This window comes from Muscardinus avellanarius, assembly GCF_963383645.1.
Source record: "Muscardinus avellanarius genome assembly, chromosome: 20".
In the NCBI taxonomy this organism is placed as follows: domain Eukaryota; kingdom Metazoa; phylum Chordata; class Mammalia; order Rodentia; family Gliridae; genus Muscardinus; species Muscardinus avellanarius.
This window is the reverse complement of record NC_137806.1, coordinates 7,759,057-7,785,106: the sequence shown is the minus strand read 5'-3', so window position 1 is coordinate 7,785,106 and position 26,050 is coordinate 7,759,057. Positions and strand designations below refer to the sequence as shown.

Below are 26,050 nucleotides of genomic sequence, written 5' to 3'. Positions count from 1 at the left end.
TCAATTACTGAAAATAATCACTGTGAAGAATGTTCTAGTAGGTCTGCCTAGGGGAACAGTCGGAGTGCTGTTAAGTTGCCAGCACACAGTTAGAGGACTTTTTAAAAGGTACCCTGTGAGAGCAATAAAGATTGAATTTACTGATTCCTCATACCCTGTCTGGATTTTCTAAATTCCTCTTAGATGTGTCCTCCTGGCATGGCTCGCCACGTATCCTAACATGATGTATTCCAAGGCTTTCCTACTTAGACATTTCCTTCATGTTTCATAGGATTCCCACCCACCCCCATCTGCCACCATTCCTCCAAAGGGAGCGTTCTCTACACCTCTTCATAACTGCCTCGATACTACTCATGGTTCGAAAAACTTGTTCTTCCTAAAGATATCTGGGTTCTGTCCAAACTCTTGTCTTCTTTTATTGATCTATTAAAGTACCCAAAGTCTCTGCCATCTAATTTTAATTTTGCTTTGTAATAATTTTAACCATTTTCATTTGTCTATATTAACCAACACTAAACTATATGAGGAGAGGCAGAAGGTCTTTAAACATGTATCTCCCCTAAAGTGCTCAACACAGAACTAGAGATTATAAGTATTTGACAGATCTTGTTGATTATATATAATTCTTTCCAATAAAGTTTATATAAAAAGAATTGCAGATTACTGTCAATTATATACCTCTCTCCATGTATCTATATAGAAATATATACACTCTTTAGAGTGCAAAATAGACTTAAACAGATCTTGCATACATAGCAAAGCCAATGTGTGAAAAATGCAAAATATACTAGATGAATAGGCTGTGCAGTCCCCTTTCTTACATAGTCATGTATATTCAGTATTATTTTCTTTGTACAACAAAAAAGAAACTTAATGAAATTTTCTTCATAGTAACACAAGGAAACAAGTTTTCCTAGTTGGGTTAATTTGCATTGGAGACTGTAAAGAATTAGAGGTTTCTACTGAGTAGAAATTTTAAATTCATATAATTTATTTAATTTTCATACCCAGACTAAAGTTAAAGCCTGAATGCTCCTTATTTTATTTCTCTTCTTCTTTTGAAAGTTTTATTGCTCAAACTTCAATTATAAACTACATGTAATTATAGACATTCCCTTTCCATATCCACATTGCTTAACACAGATAATGAATTTTACTGAGTTATAAACTAATAAATACATATTTTATTAGCTTCTAACAAAGGACTAGATATGTGTATTCATCTAGAATTTGCCAAATATGGTGAAGACAGAAAAATGGAAATTAAACTCATATTTCTGTTTTTTACATCTGCCCCAGAAATGAGCTTGGTCCCATGGTCAAACTCTAGGGAACAACAACAGAATAACAAATGTTTTCTTTCATTATTTGTTTTGGCATCTTTAGAGACAGTTTAAATTAGTCTATGGTTAAAATATTCCTGTGACTTTCCTGTCTTCATTTTTACAGCGTGGGGTACCAGAAGAGGTCCCTGTGATGTTGGCCCAAGTTATGATGTAGTTCTTCTAAGCTCCGCATTCTCCCTGCCACATAACTCTGATTACCAGCAAGGAGCGTTCCTTGTTCTTTGTGTAATACTGTACTGCTAGAGAATTAGTGATACATTTTCCTTAGAGACAAGCATAGAAAAGAGGAGTGACTCTGAAATGGTGCAGAAACAATCTCTTTACAAAGAGTGCCCTACTTACCAAGTCTGGTATCACAAGACCAAAGTATAGGAAATCATCAACAGGTTTCTGTTTTCCTCCCAATCAAAGCCGCAAGTCAAGACAGTAACTACTGTTAATCAAATGGAGGCTTATTGATAATATGGAAAGCAGAAAAGCTCTCTGTACACAGGTATTGAATTTATCCACTGGGTTTTTCCATTCTGGCTTACTCAATTACATTTTTTTCCCAACAAATCTACATACCTTTGAAAAAGAATGAAAACTTTCAAAAAAAAAGTTTGCATTCCACATGTCATTATTACTGTCGTTTTATAATATTATTTTACCGAGACAACATTAGATGAAATTCCTCTAGGCTTTGTAAAAGAAATTGGCAAGACTTATTGAACAGCCAGTTTTAATACTACTGAGAAGAGGACAAGACAATCACATAAAACAGGTGACCACGTACCAACTGCTGTCATGTAGTCCCAGCGGTCAATGAGGCACATGTTGAAGATGAGGTGATCGGATGTTTGCCCCTGGCCAATAAGTGAGATCTGCCTCTCCAAATTCTGGCATACAGATGAAGTCCAACCAATGAGGAACCAGAACACTACCAAGAGTATGACGGCCAGCATCTTCATGACCCGGCCACCAGTCATGTACGGAATTCGTTGTGCTGTTCGTGAAAGGAACACCTTCAGCACCCTGGGAACACAGGAGAGCAAAACATGAGGCCAACTCCGCACTCACAGAGGAAACGCGAAAAGATCTTAGTTTTCTATCTGAAACTCCACGTGCTTCTCAAGCTGTCCTTGTCCAACCTCAAGACTATATTCTTCTTCTATCCAACGGAAGAATTTGTCTAAGATGATGTTTATATTTTTATCAAATGTTTGGGAATATTTATAATAAAGAGACCTAAGCTTAATGTATTTGGGGGATATTTTTAAACCAATTCAATATTTTCAATGATGATAAGATAACTCAAATCTTATTTCTTTCTCTGAGTCAGTTTTTAAAAGTTTTTCCCATAAATTTTACATATTTTGGCATAAAGTTTTTATTATTTTATCTCCTTAATATTTGCTGCTTTCATTTTAATATTCAATTTCCTAGTAATAAAATTCTGTCATACAGAGTTTTAACATGAGAAAATGCAGAAATGCTATTGTTCATATTTTTATTTCATTTAATTTTAGCTTCTCTTCCAACAGCCAAACAAATAACCTGAATTAGGTCAAGAGATTGATATATGATGAAATTTTGAGCATTCTGAAATGCTCAAAATTTGGGGACATTTTGAAATTTCAGTATGATGAAATTTTGAAATACTCTTGAGCATTTCTTAATAATTCAAGACAAATTCTCAAGACTTTAGAAAGCTTTGTAAGCAAACATTGCTGAGATAAGATTTCTGGGGGATCAAAAGAATTTCTGAAAGTAAGTTTTTGGGTTTATAATATTATATTAATTCAAAATCTTCATCAAACCAGGAATGTGTTTTTATAATAGAATGCCATTAAAAGTATTATCTCAATTCACGTGAACTCTCTCCATAGTCATTTTATTACATTACTGAAAATAGCAATAAATAATTAGAATAATAATGGGAGGAATATTTAAATGCTAAGCTAACTGAATAAGGTCACTGCATTAAGAAAAAAATATTGGGATAATCTATAAAAATTACATTTTTAAAAAATTTTGGAATATTTTATGTGTATATGACTCTAATAAACATGGTTACACATTATTAGATTAAACAGTATTGAATAATTGATCCTCCTCTAAATATTGTGGGAAGGCAAAATGTAACTTTATTATACAGATCCTCTACCTTTCTTTAATTCTTCCATAGAATAATCTTGGCTGATTGTAATTTCCTAAAATTTGTATCTAACATAAACCATCATGAGTGTATTTTTTTTCCTAAGAGAGTATCCATAATCAACTCTTATGATGTAAAATAAGCCAAGACTTTTCTAATTTTCTATTTTCTTCTCCAACTCCTAAGTTCAATGATTTTTATTTAAGCCATATGATCCTTTATAAAACCACTCTAATTTCAGAAACAAAGAAAATATAACTATCTGAAGTATTTGATACATTATGTTAATTCCCCCATATATAAAGACCTTTGGCAGCTCTCGTTGAATTAAGAAAATACATTCCAATAAAGAAAGTTATTTTGCTTGCAGATTCTTATTTATCCTTTTCCCTGCACCATTATCTTTAACCATACTGCCTTTCAGCTAACACAGAGGGTAAATTTATTTAACTATAAATAAAATACCCTTGATTTTTCTGTGAGCAATGCCAGAAAGATATTGTTACCAAGTAAGGGAACAACGGCCCTTAACTACTCCCCCTTAATGAGTCTGCCGTATTATCAGCGGTTCTCCATTCTCTCTGTGAAATGTTTCAAATACTCAGCTGCCCAAGTCATACTCAGCACTCACACGGGCGGCTGATGTGGTCTCACCAGCTTCGAGCACTTCTGCTCCAACAGTTTAATTGCTACTTGCTATGATCAGTTGTACTCAGCCCTAACTTATGACCACTGCTAGATCACATAACTCAATTAAACATTACATAAAATAATTGTATGTGAATGCAAAACAAACTATATTTCTTTCTATGAAATCTATTTGGAATAGTTTGGAAAGACTAAAGTAAGATATTAAAAAATGATACTGATTTTTCAAAAAGTGAGGAATCACGCCAGGCGTGGTGGTACACACTTGTAATCCCCATGCTTGGGAGGTGGAGACAGGAGGATCGCGCAGGTTCGAAGCCAGCCACGCTGGCTTAAGAGACCCTGTTTCCAAATAAAAATATAAAAATAGGTTTGGGAGTGTAGCCCAGAGGTAGAAGGGCTTCCAGGAACCCCAGTACCACCCCCCCCCAAAAAAAGTGAGGAATCTTTCAAAGATAAGAGCAGTTAATAAACATAAACCTAGAAAGATTCTCTATTCAGATTAATTCCAATAGAGTTCTCAAATTCTTATTCCTGCTTAAAGCACCAACATCATGAATTCAATGTATCTTCTGCAGAATGTTGTAATAGGTAATGCATTTTGGTGACTTACAAAAAAGGATAATAAAGTTTAAATATAGGTCTATAGTCTAAGAATAGGCCTTATAGCAAAAAGACTGGTGGGTAACTATCAGTGTCTTGTGATTTTAGTATCAATACACTTCTATAATACCTTTTTGCTTTATCAATAACTTGATCAATCATTTGTTATTTTACTTATTTATTTATTTAATCAATAACTTGATCAATAACTCAATCAATCATTTGTTATTTTATTTATATTGCAGTGCTGGGGATGAAACCCAGGGACATTCTACCTCCGAGCTACACCTCTACCCCTAATTTTTAGTCTTTTTATTTTTTGAAACAGAAAGAAAAACTACTTTCTCCAAAGTCTCACTGAGTTGCCAGGGGCCGCACTGAGAAGCTGAGGCTGTCTGCGATCCACAGATCTCAGGCCTCCACCTTCCAAATGCTGGGATTACAAGCATGTGCCACCATGCTCAGCTATGTAACTTGATCAATTATTAATCCCAATTATTTTGTATAAGAGGTCTTTGTTAAAATTAGCAGATCAAAAGACTCAAAAAACTTTATATTAGAAATGATACAAATATCTTGGAATACTATTTTTGCCAGCTCCAGTATTATTTTCTGCATCAGGAACATGTGTTTCACTATGCATGAGTCACTATGAGCACATAATTGTTTTTGATTATACCTGGGTGAATTCTAAATTGGGGATGACTAGGCTCTCAACAGAGAAAACCTGACCCATTTTTCTGGCCTTCTAGATTTTGTCTAGGGCAGAGAAAAAATTGTTTCACATTTTAGATTTATTCTTAATTAGAATATCTGAAAAATAATCACAATGAGCAAGCATATCAACCACATGTTAGGTGCCCTGACAGACAAGATGGGGGCAAGGCGTAAGACGTGAATCTTGTCTTCTAGAAGATTATGATCTTACTAAAAATAAGTTTGCAATTGCTACCATATAAAAAAGGGCATATTATGTGTTGTATGTAGGAAGTAGGTCTACTAACCTAATAGAATATATTTGATCTGAACCTAGATGGTTATCAATATATAAAAATGAGAGAATTCGAATAAGATATGAGGAGGTATTCTCATTGAAGAGTCACAAAGAACAAAGGAGAGGACTAGAGGTGGTCTTTTGGGTGGTGGCTGGAACCACTTGGTGGGGGGGAGCTTGGTCCCCAACATCTAGAAGCGCCTTGTTAGTTTGCAAGATCCTGCAAGGAGTTTTCACCAAGTTGAGACCCATCGCTCTGGAGAAAAGTAGATATTACTATCTATATGTCATTGTCATGGCAAAGTTGTAGAAAAATGTTCCTTTTTTGATACTTGAAGATTTCCACAATCCCCACTAAAACACTAAACCTCAAAGACAGTCAGTAGAGGATTCTTAAATAACTGTCTCCTCAGTCAGATGAATTTTGACTCTATGATCCAGGTTTGGTAATCTTTTAATATGGAAATCCCACTTCTAAATGATCAAAAGTACTACTGTTTCCTGGAAGATCCTTTAGGGGACTTATTATATATCCTGAGAACTCAAGATTATCCTAAATCTTATAATCTCATTTCCAGAGGCGAAGAACCAAAGTCCTCATGAGTCTTCCATTTTTTATTTTATTGCCTTTCAAATAATAGAAGACACAATATAACTCTAAGCACTTATACCTAAGCACTTCAGTATATTGCCTTTTGTAAATGGATTAAGATACACTTTCTAGGCTTAAAACAAAATGAGAAAATTCATCTATATCTTTTTTTTTTTGGCGGATCTGGGGGTGGAACCCAGGGGCATTCAACCTCCGAGCTACACCCCCTGCCCTATTTTTTATTCTTTATTTTGAAACCGGGTCTCACTGAGTTGCAGAGGGCCTCACTAAGTAGCTGAGGCTGGCTGCGAACCGTGATCCTCCAGGTCTGAGCCTCCCGAATGCTGGGATTACAAGTGTGTGCCACCATGCCCGGCTTGTCTATATTTTTAAAATACGAGCTCACTACTTTATAGGAGTTCACTCCTCAAAATAAAATTCTTAAAGAGAATAAAGAGAATACCCATACATGCGTTTTTGTGACACAAAGCTATAGGAAAAAATGTAATCATTAGAATTCTCATTAAAGATGATACACAGCTGTAGGAAAAGTGCAATCATTAGACTACCCATGTAGATGACTTTTCTACCATTTTTTCATAGGTAAATCTTTAGGCAACCAACTGTTCAAGAAGACTTTGCTGTTTTCGAAGGATAGCAGAAGTGTATACAAGAAAAGTGCCAGAAACTCTAGAATTTAATCTGAAAAGGCATATTTAAAGTATACTTTCAGCCGGGCATGGTGGCGCACACTTGTAATCCCCGCGCTTGGGAGGCAGAGACAGGAGGACTGCGCAGGTTTGAAGCCAGACGCACTGGTGTGAGAGACCCTGTTTCCAAAAATAAAATAGGTCTGGGAGTGTAGCCCGGGGTTAGAAGGGCTTCCAGGAACCCCAGTACCACCACCACCACCACCACCACCACCAACAACAACAACAACAACAACAACAACAACAACAACGTATTCTTTCAATTCTCATTGGTAATAGTAGATAATTTCATGGAGACCATGGGTAAATGATGAAGAGAGGGGCCAGTGCAGGAACTGCCCAGCACTCTTGGTATCTACCTCTGCATTCTTCCCACACACTTCTGAACCCACGGGACCCCTGTAAGAACTTGTACTTAGGTTGTCAATTACCGCCTTCCAGTATCTACTCCCTAGCACTCACGCTTAATTGATCAGGTCTCTCGGCTTCTGGCATGGTTGATGCACAGGATTCCTACCCTGTCACATCACTCTGACTTTGTTCCTACTTTTCTTTCCTCTCCTTGCTGGCCTCTTCTGCAGCTGCCCCTTGAAAGCGTGATGTTTCTCAAGGATCGCTAACTGTCCCCATTTCTGATCTCACTCTCCATCATACCCTTCTCCATCATACAACTCCATCTGTTCTCTTGTTTTAGTTGCCCACCACCTGTCTGCAAGTTCCAAATTTACATCATCATTCTCCGGAGTCCAAGACCTGCATCCTCGGTGGCCTAGCGGACATGAACGGGCCCTCAAATTAAATGAGCTCTCCTTCCCGCCCTCCTCTAGCCCCCTTGCCCAGGACCACACATCTCAGTAAACAGCTCCACCTAAGTGCCCAGGCAGAAGCTTGGGGAGGAACTTTGACTTTTCATCCCCGCCCACGTTCTGGCATTTAAATGAATCATCAAAAATTTTAAAATTTATTTGTCTTCAACGTCTCTCAAATCCTATTTTTCTCTACCTCCCCCTGCTTATACACAGCTCCATGGCACCACTTTCTTCTATAGAAGCTTCCTTCCTAGTCTCTCACTGTCAGTCCAAACTCTCTGGGGAAGCCACTTGATCCTTCTGTGTTGTACTGTGGATCATGTTCCCATGCTTACAGTCCTCCCATGGCTGTCCACCCAAATTCTAACTCCTCTGTTCTGTGGCAAAAGGCCCTAAATTGGTTCCTCTTCACCTTGGGATTCTTCTCTCTCTCTCTCTCTCTCTCTCTCTCTCTCTCTCTCTCTCTCTCTCTCTCTTCTTCGCCTCTCTTCTTTTCCTTCTTTCTTTCTTTCCTTTCTTTCTCCTTCCTTCCTTCCTTCCTTCCTTCCTTCCTTCCTTCCTTCCTTCCTTCCTTCCTTCCTTCCTTCCTTCCTTCTTCTTTTTTTTTTTGCGGTACCAAGATGGAACAGGTGCATTCTACCTCTGAACTATACTGTCAGCCCTATTTTTTATTTTTTATTTGGAAACAGGGTCTCACTGAGTTGCAAAGGGCCTCACCGAGTTGCTGAGGCTGGCCGCGACCTGCGGTCTCCCTGTCTCAGCCTCCCGAGTGCCAAGATCACAAGTGTGCGGCACCACGCCCGGCCGCTCATTTCCTTTTCCTATAGTTCAGCAGGTCCTGCTGACTCCACGCAGGTGTTGTCTCCCCAAGCCATTGCCCCGTCTTCCTCACCCCCACCCCCACCATACAAACAGAAAGCTCAGCCATGTCTTAGCTCATTCCGTCATTTCACAGCCTAGACACCATTGCTCTAGTCCAGTGGTTCTCAAACCAATAGCATCAAAATTGCCTGAAAACTTGGTAAAAATGTGAATTCATAGGTCCAATCCCAACCCGATGACACTGAGACTCAGCAGGAAGAGCCTAACGCTCTATCTTAGCAAACCCTCCAAGGACAAAGTGTGGGAACTGCTGCTGTCATCCAGTTTCCCGACAGCCTAAGCTGGGCGCAGGTGCCTCTGTAATAGACTGCTCTAGCCCGCTAGATAGATTGTTGAGCTTTCATTATGTTTAAACCAGAGTTTGAAGCCCCTTGTCCTAGAACGCTTTTTAGTTTCAGAGCACTTGCATTTGTTTGTGGTTTAGCAGCATCTCTTTCATTTCCACAGAAGAATAAATATATGCATTCTCAAACCACCTAGTCTACTCATTTAACTGGAATGATCTTAACGTCCTGACATTCTCAGTTAGAGTTGAGTTTCTATTAATCTTCCTGCCTCCATAGAATTCCAGAGAGTAAGTGCTCGCTACAAAAGGTATGAAGTGATGGTCACCTGTATTGACTGTGACTGTGGAGCCACTCCGTTTTTGACAAAAAAAATTCCAGAGAGTGAACCACAGGAAAAGGACTGCAGCACCCGTCCCTCTGCTTTCAGCGATGACAAGTCCCTATGCTCATTAAGCTTTCCATCAATATTTTAAAACTTCATCTGCTGAAGTAAGCTATAGCTACTTCTAGGTCATTGGGAAGATTTTACATAAGTGTGAAGTATTGACATCACCTGCACAGAAATAAGTGTTTTAGACATTTATCAGACATGAAATTCAACAAGATTATTATGAGTACATTAGGTTATTGTTTAATTCACAAGTGGGTCTCCAAAATATAGGTCTTTTTGTCAAGTTCAGCGATCTGTTTGGGTTCTCCTAGTTCTTTTCTTTGCCAACTATTCTTCTAAAAGAAGATTAATATCCAGATTATACAAATAACTAAAAAACTCTTGCCAACCCCCCACAAATAACCCAATCAATCAGTGAGCAAGTGAACTAAACAAGCATTTCTCAAAAAATGTGCAACACATTTACCAGTCAGGGAATGCAAATCAACGCTACGCTAATATTTCATTTCACTTCACTTCTTCATCTAAAATGGCAATCATCAAATATACGAATAATATTTGTATATATATTGATAAATATTGGCAAGGATAGAAAAGGTCATTATACAATGCTGGTAAGATATAAATTGGTATAGATACCATATGGAGGCTCCCCAAAGACTAGAAATGAAACTACCATAGACTTAAGTGTACTACTCCTTGGAGTCTTTGCCAGATAACTAAAGTCAGCACACTAGAGAGATACATGCATACCTTTGTTTATTACAATATGATTCACAATAGGCAAATTATGGGACAAGTCTAGATGTCTGTTGATAGGTGAATGGTATGTGTGTGCATACAGACACACACATATACACAAATATACGTATACATACATGGAGTTTTACTCAGCCATAAAGAAGAAAAAATTATGTCATTTGTAGGAAGATGGTGGAAATGGAAAACATAATGGTAAAGTAAAATAAGCCAGACTCTGAAAGTCTAAGGATCATATATTTTCTGTTATATAGAGAGAGAAAAAAAGAAAAATAGGATCTCATGAAAATGGAAGAGGACCAGTAGATTGGAGGAATATCAGAAAGAGGGAGGAGGAGCTGGGTGTGGTGGCGCACACTTGTAATCCCCGCGCTTGGGAGGTGGAGACAGGAGGATTGTGTAGGTTCAAAGCCAGCTGTGCTGGCTTAAGAGACCCTGTTTCCAAATAAAAATATAAAAAAATAGGTCTGGGAGTGTAGCCCAGAGGTAGAAGGGCTTCGAGGAACCCCAGTACCACCAAAAAAAGAAAAAAGAAAAAGAAAGAGGGAGGAGGAGAGGGAAAGCAGAAGTATTGGGTAGTTAAATGGACCAAATTATATTACGTGCATATACAAATGTATCACAAAAGAATCCCACTGCTATATATGATTATAATGAGCCAATAAAAATGTAGAAATGTCAAATTCCTTCTAAAACAACAAGAAAGTTAGAACTAAAATTAAAAAAATTATGCCAGGTGTGGTAGCGCAAGCCTGTAATCCCAGTACTTGGTAGGCTGAAACAGGAAGGATTGCAGGTTCAAGGCCAGCCTTAGCTGCTTAGTGAGGTCCTCTGCAACTCAGTGAAACCGCTTCAAGGTAAAGAATGAAAAATAGGGCTGGGGTGTAGTTCGCCAGTAGGATGCCCCTGGGTTCCCTGGGTTCCATCCCCAGTACCTAGAAAAAAAAAAAAAAAAAGGAAATAATGGCTAAAAAGTCCCAAATTTGATGACAGACACAAATCTACAATCCAGGAAGTTCACGGAACTCCAAGTAGGATGACCGTAATAGATTCATATTTCGGGGCATTGTCGAATGGCTAAAAGTTAAAGACAAAGAGAAAATGTTGAAAGCATGAAAAGAAGCATGTCACGCACAATGAATTCTCATTAGGATTAAAAGCTAATTGCTCATTAAAGGCCATCAAGGCCAGTGTGAGGGAAGATAATGTATGCAACATGCAGAAAGCAAACATCCTGCCAGCCAAGGGTCCTTATCTAGCTAAAACTCTCCTTTAAAAATGAAGGAGAATTAAGTCTTTCCCTATGAATAATAACATTAAGTGCAAATTGATTAAATTTCCAATTAAAATGTAGAGACGGCAGAATGAATTTTAAAAATGTTTCAACTATATATCATCTATCACTTTAGATCCAAAGAAACAAACAGGTTGGAAATAAAAGGATGGCGAAAGATATTCTCTGCCCTTCCGGCTCTTCTCCCACCAAAGAAGAGCTAGAGTAGATATATTGATATTAGACAAAATATATTGAAAACAATATTTGTTAAAAGAGGAAAGAATAGCAATATGTAATTATAAACATCAAGAAGATTAACAATTATCTTCATCGAAAGATTAACAATTGTAAAGCCAGACGTGGTGGTGCCTGTGTGTACCTAGAAGGCATAAACAGGGGGATCTTAGGTTCAAGGCCAGCTGCAGTAAATTAGTGAGACCCTGCTTAAAAATTCAAAATAGAAAGATTTGAGGGAGTGGCTCAGAGTTAGAAGTCCCCTGGGTTCCATTCCCAGCACCACACACACAAGAAAAGAAGACGAACAATTACAAATACATATGTACCAAACATCAGAGTTTCATAATATATGAAGCAAATTCTAACAATCACGCAAAAAAATATTTCAGTAAAAATTGAATTTGGAGACTTCAGTGCCCTGATTTCAATGAAGGATTGGATATCCAGACAAGAAGAAAACAGAGCAATTGAGCAACATTATAAGCCAACTAGATCTTACAATAAAACAGTTTACTCACTAGAAGAATACCTGGGATAGGTCATATGTTGGGACACAAAACAATTCAAACAATTCTCAGTAAATTTAAAAACACTGGAACCATACAAAGTATCTTCTCTTCCTACAGTGGACTGAATTAGAAATAAATGACAGAAGGGACATCAGAAAATTCACAAATATATGGAAATTAGACCAAACACAATTAATCAATAAGTTAATGAAGGAAGAAATAAGAAATTAGAAAAAAATGAAAACAGAACACATGAAAACTTAGAGATTGTAACAAATGCAGTGTAAGTAAGAGAAATTCACAATTGCAAATGCCTATATAATAATAGAACAAATAAATCAATAATTTACCCTTCTGTTTAAATTAGCTAAAAAGGGAAGAGGAAGCCAATGGGAAGACATAACATTAGAGTGAAAAGAAATAAAACAAGGAATATAAAACAGCAGCAACAATCACCAAATCAAAGTTGAAAAATCTCTAGTTGGACTAACCATAAAGGGAAACAAAACAGAAAGAGAGAGAGAGAGAGAGAGAGAGAGAGAGAGAGAGAGAGAGAGAGAGAGAGAGAGAGAGGTGGAGACATTACTACTGATCTTACATAAATAAAAAAAAAACTATAAGAGGTAAATTTATATTTTGTGACTTTACCTGCAAGGATTCTTATCTTGAGGATGAGGTGGCATTCTGCAACCCCTGAACACTGGCTCTCTGTCTGTTAGAGCCCCTTCATCTTCTCCCAGGGCTACTTGAGTAGAATTCACCAGCTTCTGAATGTGAGCTGTGCACTAGTTTGTCTGCAGTGTGACTACTTTAAACTTAGGTATCATTCTTTATTCATAAGTGTTTATTATATACTCTTGAATTTAAAAGAGGAGATAGAGGAAATTTGATAATATATGATGGTTGGTTTTCTCAACTAGAGGCTGGTTGCTAACCAACCTTCTTTAACTGAGCCTAAGCTATCTGTGTCTTGAATCCTTTGACGCCATTTCCCTTGATAGTTTGAGGGCACTGGGGTGTTTATGCTGCAAAGATGTTTAATTTTGAAAAGTTTGGCACAAAAGCTTAGAGGGAAACAAATTAAATACAGATGCCACTGGCCCCCATCACTAGTCTCACCTCCTTCTTACTAGAGAAATATATTTCAAACAATATGCAGATGGCTAATCTCTGTGAAGATAAAAAAGAAATCAGATTATATAGGTATTATATCCTTGTTCTTTTCCTTACATCCAAAATAATTATGAGTTGTAGGACCATTTTCCTCCAAGTACCTATTAGAATAGGTTCTGCCATTGTATTTTAATTATTTAGCACTGACTAATCAGCAGAAATAATTTTAAATTAAATTTTCATTCCAATAGTAGATGTTTTTAAGCTTAATGTTTTATAATAATATTGGGTTTGGGGATTCTAGAACATGATTTCAGATAGACTATAAAAACAAATTTATTACAGATGGTTGCCTAGTAGCATCATTATTTAAATGAGCAATTTTATTATAATCTCATATAGGGAAACGTCCCTAATTGCATGGCTTTGTAGATGGTGTTAAATGAAAAATTCCTTAGACCAACAAACTTCAGTAGAGTTTATGTGAGTAAAACAAAAACAAACAAACAAAAAATAAAACTTTCATGACTTAACACTCTCTCCACCATAGTATTACTGTTTTCCTCGCTGCTTACTTACTGTTAATGGGATATTCTAATTTTCAAGAAGAAAGTATTTTCCTCTTGAAATTCATGAAAATTTATGCCAGGGGTTGGTTTCATCATTTGGCTGTTGTGAATTGTCTGCTATAAACACGGAGATGCGTGTACCACTATAGTACTCTGACTTAAATTTTTTTGGAAACATACCGAGGTGAGGTACATCTGGGTCATATGGTGGTTCTGTTCTTAGACTTTTGAAGAACCCCACACTGATCTCCATAATGGTTGCACTAATTTTCACTCCCACCAAGTAGTGTAAAAGACTTCCTTGTTCTACACATCTTCATATTATTAATGACTGCCATTCTAACAGGAGATAGAAGGGATCGCAGTGTAGTTTTGATTTGCATTTCTGTGATTGCTAATGATCCTGATGATTATTCACATACTTACTGGCCATTTGGATTTCTTCTTTTTTCTATACTTTTCTTAGTGAGTTGCAGGCTCATAATGTAGTTCAGAATGACAGTAACATGTATGCACAGAGCACTCGAGAGCTTCCTTTCCGGCCCCCTCCCCACTTCTCCCCCTTCCCCTTACGTGGTGTTGAAGTGGGCACTGGAACCCTCGCTTAGGTATTCGATGTCAGTGCACGTGTTTCCTCCACTAGTCCCTCCGTTTCCCTCTCCTAGCCCACCGCCCTCACTCTGATGGGGCTTCTCCTCCATTATCTGAAGTCCCTTGTGTATACCAATTTCTCCCTAGCCTCTACATATGAGAAAAATGACCCTTCACATTCTGTGACTGGCTAATCACACTTAAAATGTTCTCAAGTCCATCCACTTGCCTGCCTGGAAATGACATAATTTTGTTCCTTATTTTTATTTGTGGTACTGGGGATTTAACGTAGGGGCATTCTACCTCTGAACTACATCCCCAGACCTATTTCATTATTTTTATTTTGAAACAAGGTCTCCCTAGGTGGATGAGAGTGTCACTTCTTGCTGAAGTCATCCTTGAACCGATGATCATCCCGTCTCAACCTACCAAGTACTGGGATTACAAGTGCACATTACCCCTTCTGAATAGAATTCCATTGTGTATATATCTCATAATTCTGTAATCCGGTCATCTATTGATGGACACCTAGGTTGGTTCCACATTTTGGCTACTGCGAATTATGCTGCTATAAACATGGATATGCATGTATTAATATAATATCTGACTTCAGGCCCTTTGTAAAGATACTCAGAAGTGGTACAGCTGGAGCCTATGGTGGCTCCATATCAGTTTTCTGAGGAATCTTCACACTGATCTCCGTAGCAGCTTCACTAACTTGGAATCCCATCCATGGTGTAGAAGAGTTCCTATTTTCCAACATTCTCACCAGCATGTATCGTTGTTTGACTTTTTGACGACTGCCATTCGAATTGGGGTTACATACAATCTCAATGGAGTTTTGCTCTGCATCTTCCTGACTGCTGATATTGAACATTTTTATATATTCACTGGCCACTTGTATTTCTTCTTTTGAGAAGTATTTGTTCAGTTCATTTGCCCAATTTTTGATTGGTTTTTTTTTTAGTGTTGAGTTTTCAAGTTCTTTATTTTAGACATTAGTCCTCTATTAGAGGAGTGATTGGCAAAGATTTTTCTCCCCTTCTGTAGGCTCTCTCTTCAGATTCTGCTTTGCAGAAAAGTTTTAATTTTACGCCACCCCAGTTATTGATTCTCAGTTTTATTTCCTGAGTTTTACATTCTTAAAAATACTAAGCCTTCTAAACCACTATCATGGATGCCTTTCTAATTATTTAAGTCTTAATTTCTTTCGGCAATGTTTTTTATAGCTTTCAGGGTATCTGTTTTGCAGCTTTGTTGTTAAATTTATTTCTACTTATTTATTTTTATACTATTCTAAATTGATTTCTTCCTTTGAGTTTCAGTTTGTTTATTGCAAGTATGTAGAAATACAATTGATTTTTGTATATTGATCTTGTTTCTTGTAACACTGAATAACTCGTTCATTAATTTTTATAGTTTTTCAATGCCTTCTTTAGGATTTTCTCTGCAGTAAGAATATGTTAACTGCAAACACAGATAGTTTTGCTTCTTCCTTCCACCAGTATTCCTGTTATTTCTTTTTGCATGGCCTAACTGCTCAAGCAAAAACTTCTATAAAAATGTTCTAGAAGAAGCAGAAAGAACTGACTTTCTTATCTTGTTCTTAATCTTGAGCGCTGAGCCTTGAGTCTTTCATTATTAAGCATGATGTCAACTATGGGCTTTTATGAAGCCACTGAAGTTCTCTTGCATTCCTACTTTGTTGAATTTTTTATCATGCAAGTGTTGCATGTTGTCAAATTCTTTTTCCGCATCTGTTGAGATGATCATGTGGGTTTTTTCCTTTATTATGTTAATACTCTATTGAGCTGATTTTTGGTGGTACTGGGGTTCCTGGAAAACTTTCTACTTCCAGGCTACTCCCCCAGACCTATTTTTTTATATATTTTTAAAATTTGGAAACATGGTCTCCTAAGCCAACCAGGCTGGCTTCAAACCTGTGTGATCCTCCTGTCTCCGCCTCCCAAGTGCGGGGATTACGAGTGTGCGCCATCACGCCCGGTTTATTGCGCTGATTTTTAAATACTCTTGTATTTCTGGGTTAAATACTGCCTAGTAATCATTTACAACCCTTTGTAGAGGTTACTAGGTTCTGTTTGCTAATACTTTGTACCTAGATTCACAAGTTATATTGGTTTGTAGCTTTGTTCTCTTGAGATATATTTATCTGGTTTTGATTTATTTTATTTTTTTATACTTTGTGTTGCTGGGGATTGAACCCAGGGGCATTCTACCTCTGAGCTACACCCCCAGCCCATTTTTAAAGATTCTTTATTTTGAAATAGGGTCTCACTAAATGTATTTATTTATTTATTCATTTATTTTTGCAGTACTGGGAATGGAACCCAGGGGCATTGTACCTCCGAGCTACACCCCCAGCCCTAGTTTTTAGTCTTTTTATTTTTTAATTTTTTGTTATAAATTTGTATTGGTGCATTGTAGTCATACATCTCAATGCGATATATATGCACACATCACCCAATCATTCCCTACCCAAACTCTAACCCCTTCCCTCCCCCAACTTTTTATTTTTGAAACAGGGTCTCATTGAATTGCTAAGGGCCTCGCCAAGTAGCTTAGGCTGACACCGAATCCAAATCCTCTTGTCTTAGCCTCCCAAGTCCTGGGATTAAAGCATGCATCACCATGCCTATTTATGATTTTTAAATTAGTGTAATACTGGTCTCTCAAAATGAATGGAGAAATACTGCCTTATCTACTTTTCATAATAAATTGTGAATAACTGTTGTTAAATCTTTGGTATAATTCATCAGTAAAGAAATCTAGTCTTAGGGTGTGTGTGTGTGTGTGTGTGTGTGTGTGTGTGTGTGCATCTAAAGCTTTCTGATTACTAATTCAATATCTTCTCTTATTACAGATCTGTTCAGTTGCTATTCTTGAATAACTCATGGTAGTTTGTGTTTTTCTAGGAATATCTATAACTGTTGTACTTTTGGTATTAAATTCCTTATTCCTACAACTATGTTGTCTTGGAATAGCCATGTGCAAATTCTGGATGAGAGGGGAATGCAGCCTGAGGCCAGCAAGTCTCTGCCATCACCAGAGAATCATGGGCGTATCCATCCAGATCCAGGAAGACAAGGCCCTGACTCTGGGCCCAGATAACAGCAGTTGACACTGCAGCAGGCAATGGTAGAAGAGCTTACAGGAGCAGGTTGTTTCACTTGGACTTTTATTTTTATTTTTATGTTACTGAGGATGAAACTCAGGGGCATTCTACCTCCGAGTGACACCCCCAGCCCTATATTTTAGTATTTATTTATTATTGATTTATTTATTCATTTTTGGTGCTACTGGAGTTCCTGGAAACCCTCTGGGCTACACTCCCAGACCTATTTTATACTTTTTTTAAATTTGGAAACAGGGTCTCTTAAACCAGTGAGGCTGGCTTCGAACCGGCACAATCCTCCTGTCTCTGCCTCCCAAGCGTGGGGATTAAAAGCGTGCACCACTATGTCCAGCTAGTTTTTATTTTGAAACAGGGTCTTAATGAGTTGCAAGGGGCCTCACTAAGTAGCTGTGGCTGTCATGAATTGCGATTCTCTTGTCTCAGTCTCCCAAATGCTGGGATTACAAGTGTGTGCCACCACACCTGGCTTCTCTTGGGCTTTTACAGAAGCCTGGCTCCCCTTCTTTTTGCTGCATAAATAAATGAATTTCCCTTTCTACTCTTTGATTATCTACTTCAGATAAGGGAAAGTATTTCCACTTGAGCACATACAAGATTTGGATATGGCATTGCTAACAAGTAAGACTAGGAAAATAAAGGAGTTATAAGCTCCAACTCTAGCTTGAGTTTGAGGAGGGCTGACTTCATTGCCAGATGGGTTTCATTTTCATTTTAAAGTTGATCAGAACACATGTGCATACATACGCAGACAAGTGCAAAGCAGAACAACCCAAACAATAAAAATGTCAGACGTGAAAATTTTATATTTCGAACACGGCACATAGCCCATAAACCGTGAATCCTAATACTCATCTCTTTTCAGAGATCTAGCTATGAAATGTTAATATACAGCTAGAAATTAGAGCATACATATAAATATTTTAAAAATAGAAGTTGAAAATTGAAAGGACTATGAGTGTTGATGCTATCAAATAAAGTGCATAGCAGAGATATGTGTTATTCAACAGAGCCGGCGGGATACCCCGGATCTGATAAAACAAGCAAAGCTTCAAGCCCCTTAGTTTTCTGGGTGCGTTGCATCCCTGTTTTGTTTATACTGAATATAAACAAAAATATATACATATACATATACATATATTAAAAAAATATAAACATATACTGATATGTCCTGGAAGGAAGAGCAAAATGGAGTGTGCTTTTATTTTCATTTTTAATCCAACACTATTTGTGGTTGTTCAAGATTCCACGTGAATACCGGCCACCAGTTAATAAATAGCATCTTGGGTCAATAGGCAGATATTTTCCAAATCCCTCGCGAGTAGATAAAACTAAATAAATTTATAAATGGAGCTCTTCAAGGCACAACTCTTTGTGTCTGAAAGTGACACGTCTGTAGCAACACAATCAACAGCATGAGGTCTACCCAGCTGAGGTCTGCAGTGAGTGGCCAGAAGTCACTGGGGTTAGAAGAGTTAGGAGGGACACTTACAGAGAATAACGTTTAGCTAGTTAGAGATTTCATGATTAAGAAGTAACTCTGAAAGTTTAGGGGGTTTTCTTTCTGTGGCTTCTAGGGGAGACACTCATGACAGATAACTGGGCACAGAGCCCCAAGAGATGCAGCTCGGGCAGCTCCGGACGGGCAGCAAGTGTGCCGAGAGGGGCAGGCGAGCGTGGGAAGAAGTCAGGGGCCGCTCCCTGGTTTCTCGGGCGTTCAGGGCTCCCTCCTGGAGGTGCTCTCAGGCCTAAGAGTGATGAAAAGACAAGCGCGTGGGTCTGCAAAGCTCAGGGATGGAACTGCTCCGAGCTTCTGAGAATTAGCTAGAAACAAGACAGCACAGAAATAGTCCATGCCCCGCGTCGAGTCCCTAGAGTACATTCCACGCTGCTATTTCCCTAATTAATGAAATTACAAAGTAAATTCATATTTGTTAGGCGCCAAATGACTTCTGATCCTTCCTGTTCATTAAATATGATTTAAAAATGATAAAATTGTCTCCAGTGAGACTGTCTAATCCTTAGTCTCAGAAAGCCCAGGGTGGCACTTAATGAATCATTAGACAGGAAAAGAGAAAGTCAAAGTCATTCACAAAGTAAATTTTTTCTAATTTCTTAAAGTGCCAGTACTAAGGTTCTGAGACAATGTAAGTCCTTCATCCTTTAAGAATTCATCTTAAGTCAGGACTGGTAGTGTATGCCTGCAATCCCAGTACCGGGGAAGCTGAAACACGAAGGTTGTAGATTCAAGGCCAGCCTCAGAAACTTAGCAAGACCCTCTGAATTTAATGAGACCCTGTTTCAAAAGAAAAAATAGGGCTGGGGGCTGGGTTATCCAGCAGTAGAATACCCCTGGATTCAATCCCCAGTACTAAAAATAAAATTGTTCTTAAGCATACCATGTTATTTTTCTATAAAACATCTAGTTGTCATTCTTCCGGTATAGGAGAAGCAGCCAGGTGCATGAGAAAAGACTCAGATATTTCCCAATTTGCTCCCGAAACGCAGTAACCTCCTTTGGCTTTGCAACTCAGTTTCCTGTCTACATGGTATATTCACCAACTGGGAAAGAGACCTTTGTCAGGGCATGGGTGTCTTTCACTAGTGAACAGCACAGTTCTTGAGAAATGTCACTATAAGTAATTCTAGACCTGAAGATATTCTGTAGCCAGAGTAGTCAGCAGTAAAGATGAAAACCACTGTGAGCTCAGCAGAAGGGGCGGCCCGGACGCCCATCACTGCCAGAAAGCACATGGCTAGCTTTTCCAGTTCCTAGTCAAAACACCATGTCCAGAGCCGTTGGCCAAAGGATAATTTATCAGTATATTACTTAGCCATGTGTTCAGAGAATACTTTATCAGTATATTATTTGGCCACGTGTTCAAAGGATATTTTATTGGTCTGTTATTTGGGCAACCAGCTAAAACCATTTTGAAAGGGTTTCATGTTAAATCCCTTTGGGTCATGAGTTGGGACCTGCTCTTGTGGCTAGCCAACACATTTGCTTAAATGGTCTGTGAGGGCAGACGGGTCTATTCTTCGTTAAGAAAATTCTCAGGAATTTTCCAAAAGCGCCATTTAAAATTCTCTGCCACTTATGGTTGTCAAGTAAAATGAAAAGAAATAGTCTCCAACATAGTACAAGCTCTTAGTCTCGACAGTCATATACTCATTTCTCTTTTACCTCTTGAAAAATTTAGGTCCTCTTACTATATTTTCTGTGTCCTTAGAAAAATGCATAAAATAAATACCTCCCAGTCACTTTTTAAATTTTACTTGGAAACAAACTAAAACATTAAAAATAAACCTTCCCACCAATTGTAAATATTGGGCGCTAATGAGAACCCAGAGCCAGGCGTGCTAAATAATGCAGGGATGACAAATCCCAGCCCAGAGCCAGGAAAACACTGCTCACAGCGGGCTTAAATATTCATTTTAAACACAGCACAGGAAAAAAAATCTTTTGTTATTTTCTTCTTGATTAGTCTTAGAAGAAGAAAAAGCTAATGTGTGTTCAGAAACATTACGGGGAATAGGAAAATATTCTTTTAGCATTAACTTTTTAAATGTCTCTCCACACCTTCCATTAAATCATTTTTCGCGTTGTCTCCTAAAGATATAACTGGCTTGTCGAAGCCTAGGCCCCGCCCCCTTATACTTCTCTTTACACAAAATTTCCAGTTTCATTTCGAGACTATCATGTTCATATTCCACATTTTTTAAAAATCATCCACTTTTTTTTAAGACAGTTTCTTAAAACAAACAGTCATATCAACAAAAGGCTAGCGTAGCAGGCGCCCCATGAGCCCTGACATCCGGGGAAGCATCAGATGTTCTCTGAGATCCAACCTGTACTGTTTGTGTACTTGTATGGTGGCAGGAGGAAACTCCTTTCTATAAATAAATCTTTGTTTTTACCTACTTCAGTTATTTTTCCTCCCTTATGATTAATATGCAACTACCTAAAAATGGTACCATTCTTTTCTCTTTCTTTCTGTCTCTCCAAAAAGGAGTAGTTTTAGGTTCAAATAAACTGTATTGTGAACAGCCTGTTGTTTGTAAGAATTTAGGAAAATAGCCATTAAAGATAACTTAGAGTTGGTCTGGGGCTGGGGTGTAGTTCAGCAGTAGGGCACATGCTGAGTGTGCGAGCTGCTAGTGACCCTGAGTTAAATCCCCAGCACCACAAATTAGTAAATTACTTACATAACTAAAGTTGGTTTTCTTTTTGTGTGTGTGGGTGGGGTACCGAGGATCGAACCTGTAGCCATTCTACTTCTGAGCTCACCCTCTGCCCTATCTTATTTTTTATTTTGAAAAGGCTCTCATTAGGTTGCAGAGAGTCTCCCTAAATTGCTGAGGCTGGTCTCAAACCTGGATCCTCTGATCTCAGCCTCCAAAGTACTGGGATTACGGGTTTTTTTCTAAGCCCAGCTTGGTTAACTTTTGGTCACTCCAAATGCTGGTGATCTGAAACAGTGTCAGATGATAAAATACTCCTCTCTGAAAGGACAGGTCAGTCCACCCTCATCCCAACTCAGCACAGCTTGGTGTCAATTGTTAATAATCAAAGGACTTTCGTGACTTTCCTCTGGACTGTCATGGTAGCCTTTGGCTGTAAAACTCTCAAACATGAGAAGGGATCATTAGGGGGAAAAAACTGAGATCCAGTCACAGTGACTACAGTTTATAAATTCCCAGCCCTGGCTAGATGGAGCAATCGGTAGTGAGATCCTACTCCTTTCCCATGTTCAAGTTTTCAATGCTCTAAAAATTCTATAAACAGTACAATCAACCGGTGACAAACCAGGTTACACAGAAAGAAATGTTTAATATTTCCACTAACCTTGGGAGGAAACTCCTGAAATTAAACAAAAACTCTGGTCTTTCTGGCCTATCATACCTTTGAGGGACCATAATAGTTATTTTTTATATCCATATTTATACTTTCCTTAGAATTTTCTGTCTAGAGAAGTCTAACTCACATTTACTTTTTTTTTTTTTTTAAAAAGAAATCTTGAGCCGGGTGTGATGGCACACGCTTGTAATCCCCGCACTTGGGAAGCGGTGACAGGAGGATGGTGCTGGTTCGAAGCCAGCCGCACTGGCTTAAGAGACCCTGTTTCCAAATAAAAAATATAAAAAATAGGTCTGGGAGTGTAGCCCGGAGGTAGAAGGGTTTCCGGAACCCTAGTACCACACACACACACACACACACGCACACAGAAATCTTGAAATGAAAAATGAGATTCCTGTCACAACGGGGTTATGGTATTTAGGACCTTCATTAGCCCTTAGGTCCAGGTACTTTGATAGCACAAGTTCCACTGGATCGGTCCTCCCAAAGCCCAGCTCTTCAGCCTTCCCTTCACTCTGTGGACTTCCCACTATGCTTCCAATGAAGTCCCTTCGGCTTAATTAATCCACAGTGCCTGTGGTTTGCAACCAGAGAACCCAAGCTGACACATTTGTGCATATTCACATTATATTTAATCAGCTGGACATGGTGGCACATGCTTGTAATCCCAACATTCAGGAGGTTGAGACAGGAGGATCAGCTACTTAAAAAGGAAGGCCCTTTGCAACTAGTGAGACCCTGTTTCAAAATAAAGAATAAAAAATAGGGTTGGGGGTGTCGCTCAGAGGTAGAATGCCCCTGGGTTCCATCTCCAGTACTGCAAAAAAAAATTATATTTAATCCTCACAACTTTTCAGGTGTGATATTAAACCATTTTACAGATGAGGAAATTAATTCTCAGATGTTGACTGACTCTTCTTGCTTGTATAAATAGGAAATGGCAGAACTGAAATTCAGTTTGGATTTGTGAGGATTTATGCCTTCCTATCTGCCTTGTCACTGTAAGAGCTTAGTCTGTCTTTGTTTCTTTCTTTGACTTTGTCTGTTTCTTTGTTTGCTTTTGATTTTTTCAAATATTTTTGTTGGTGCATTGTCCTCTACATCCTGTAGTTCAACACGCTAGGGGCACACGGGCACATGTACTTACTGAGCTCCCCCCAGCACCCCCCACTCCGTCCCGCTCCCATCCATGATACTGAGATTGGTACTTTTACATATGTACATGCAGTGATGGGGTTTGACCCAGGGTGCTGTGTATGCTAGGCAAGCCTTCAGACACCGAGCAGCACCCCCAGCCCTGCAAGTCCTTTCTTCAGAATGACAGGTTGCTTGACTTGAAGAGGTGCTGACACCCCACGTAGCCCATTCACTATGACCACTGCTTGTCCATCCATTCAAAAAACATCTGAATATAAAAATAGCAAAGTTCTGCAGTGGACGTGGCGAATGGAAAGCTAGTCCCTCTAGTCCCTCCTCTACGTCGCTCAGATTCCTTTGGGGAACTCATTGTTCCACTGATCGACAATATCATAATCAGTTAAATTTAAGCAATATGGAAAACTACATCCGGGATATAATAGTAAGGCCATATGGCGCATAACAGGATGAGAATAATTCAGCTCATTAAATTAGAAATTGTTTCCACTCAATTTAAGCCTTTAGTGGAGTAATTCTTCATTGCAATAGCTTCTAGAGACATGTGCAGAGAAAATGGTTTTAATCCCAGTCTTCAAAGTAAACAAATGAGATGATAAAGCAGCCCAGTTTCTCAGATTCCATTCATTTGCGTGCCGCCCTTAAGATTTCTGCTGTATTTGTGAACCAGCGAAAACTGTTTCTTTATTGCTTTAAAATATTGCAAAGAAAACCTCATATTGCTACCTGAAAGAAAACGTGACAGACAGCACTTTCCATCAATAGAAAGGAACTATAAAAATAAACAGAGTAAAAGACAGACGGTGCCTGAGGAAGAGCGCGCGGCCCTGGCAGGCTCTCAGCCTCAGGCCTCAACGTCGCAAAGGAAGAGTCGATGGTGTCACACACCTACCAGCTCCAAACGAACCTCTTCCTGGAAGTAATCAGAAGGATTGGAAGAGGGCCTGAATGGCAGTAATTTTCTCACTTTATGATTCAGGGCTATTGAATACTGTGTGCTCACATGCCACAGGACGCCCTGGTGCAGACCAGCGTGGTGTCCAGACACGGGGCCAGGCGCGCACAGAGGTAGCACACAGGGATTGGGGACTGTGACTGTGTTGTGTGTGGCGGGGACGCTGGGCAGCAGCCTCCAGGTCTCCATCAGACCTTTTCCTTCAGCTCCTCGTCTGCCAGTTGTACTAAACACCCCCAGGTGCTCGTCACTGGGCTGGGAGTCAAGGGTAGCATTCTCACTCAAGGAGAAGGTCCAATGACGGCAGACAATTCAATAATAAAACTCTAACACAGTACAAATGTCATAACAGAGACTGCAAATAGACCCCGAGTGCTGGACTAGGAGGGAGGAAGGTCACTGTCAAACCACAGAAGGGGCCGGGCGTGGTGGCGCACGCTTGTAATCCCCCGTGCTTGGGAGGTGGAGACAGGAGGATCGCGAAGGTTTGAAGCCAGGCTTAAGAGACCTTGTTTCCAAATAAAAATATATTTAAAAAATAGGTCTGGGAGTGTAGCCCGGAGGTAGAAGGGCATCTAGGAACCCCAGTACCACCAAGAAAAAAGAAAAAAAAAACACAGAAGAGCGTCTGTTCTTTCAAGAGTTCTAGAAGGCCTACAGCCCATTACGTGCTGTGGCTGATCTGTTTCCAGTGGTGAACGCCAGTTCTCATATACTGGTGGAAACCTGGAGGAAGGTGAACGGTGGGAGGACACCGCAGCCACGTGCCGTGACGTGGGCAGAATCGGGAGAGCCAGAGACACTGGGTTGCTCTAACCCTCTCCTTCCACAAGAAAGGCAAGCCAGCCCTTGATGTCTTAGGGTTAGAGGCTAAATTCAGATAGAAAAAATTGGACCTTCTTTTTTTTGTGTGGGAGTGGGGATGGAACCCAGGGGCATTTGACCTCCGAGCTACACCCCCTGCCCGATTTTTTATTCTTTATTTTGAAACAGGGTCTCACTAAGTTACGGAGTGCCTCACTAAGTAGCTGAGGCTGTCCGCGAACCGCGATCCTCCTGTCTCAGCCTCCTGAATGCTGGGATTACAAGTGTGCGCCACCATGCCCAGCAGAAATTGGACCTTCTGAAATCCAGTCCCATATTCTTTGTAATTTACTATATATATGTATATGTGTGTGTGCATGTGTGTTTATTCTTAACATACAAACACACACATAATATAAAATATCCTTAACTCTTAAAATACCTTTCATATACATATGTTTTACTTCTTGGCATATGGCTTCCTTTCATATATGCAGATGTGAATGGCATATGTATAGCAAGATTTCTTTCATATATATATCCTCTCTCACATATATATATATATATACACACATATATATATATACACACATATATATATATATATATATATGAAATCTTGATAGGCAAAGGTATTCACATTTGTTAAAATATAATATGTAACAATCTCAGTA

At 38.9% G+C, this 26,050-nt stretch overlaps 1 protein-coding gene across 1 annotated transcript in view; it reads right to left on the bottom strand.

Moving 5' to 3' along the window:
* The window catches only part of GPR158 (G protein-coupled receptor 158), a gene marked incomplete at both ends in the record, with an annotated part of 324,736 nt that overhangs the window by 29,420 nt on the left and 269,266 nt on the right, over nucleotides 1-26,050 (bottom strand). Inside the window, one exon of the mRNA XM_080717186.1 lies at nucleotides 2,122-2,360. Coding sequence (XP_080573312.1) covers nucleotides 2,122-2,360 — 239 coding nt within the window. The remainder of the gene's footprint in view (nucleotides 1-2,121; nucleotides 2,361-26,050) is intronic.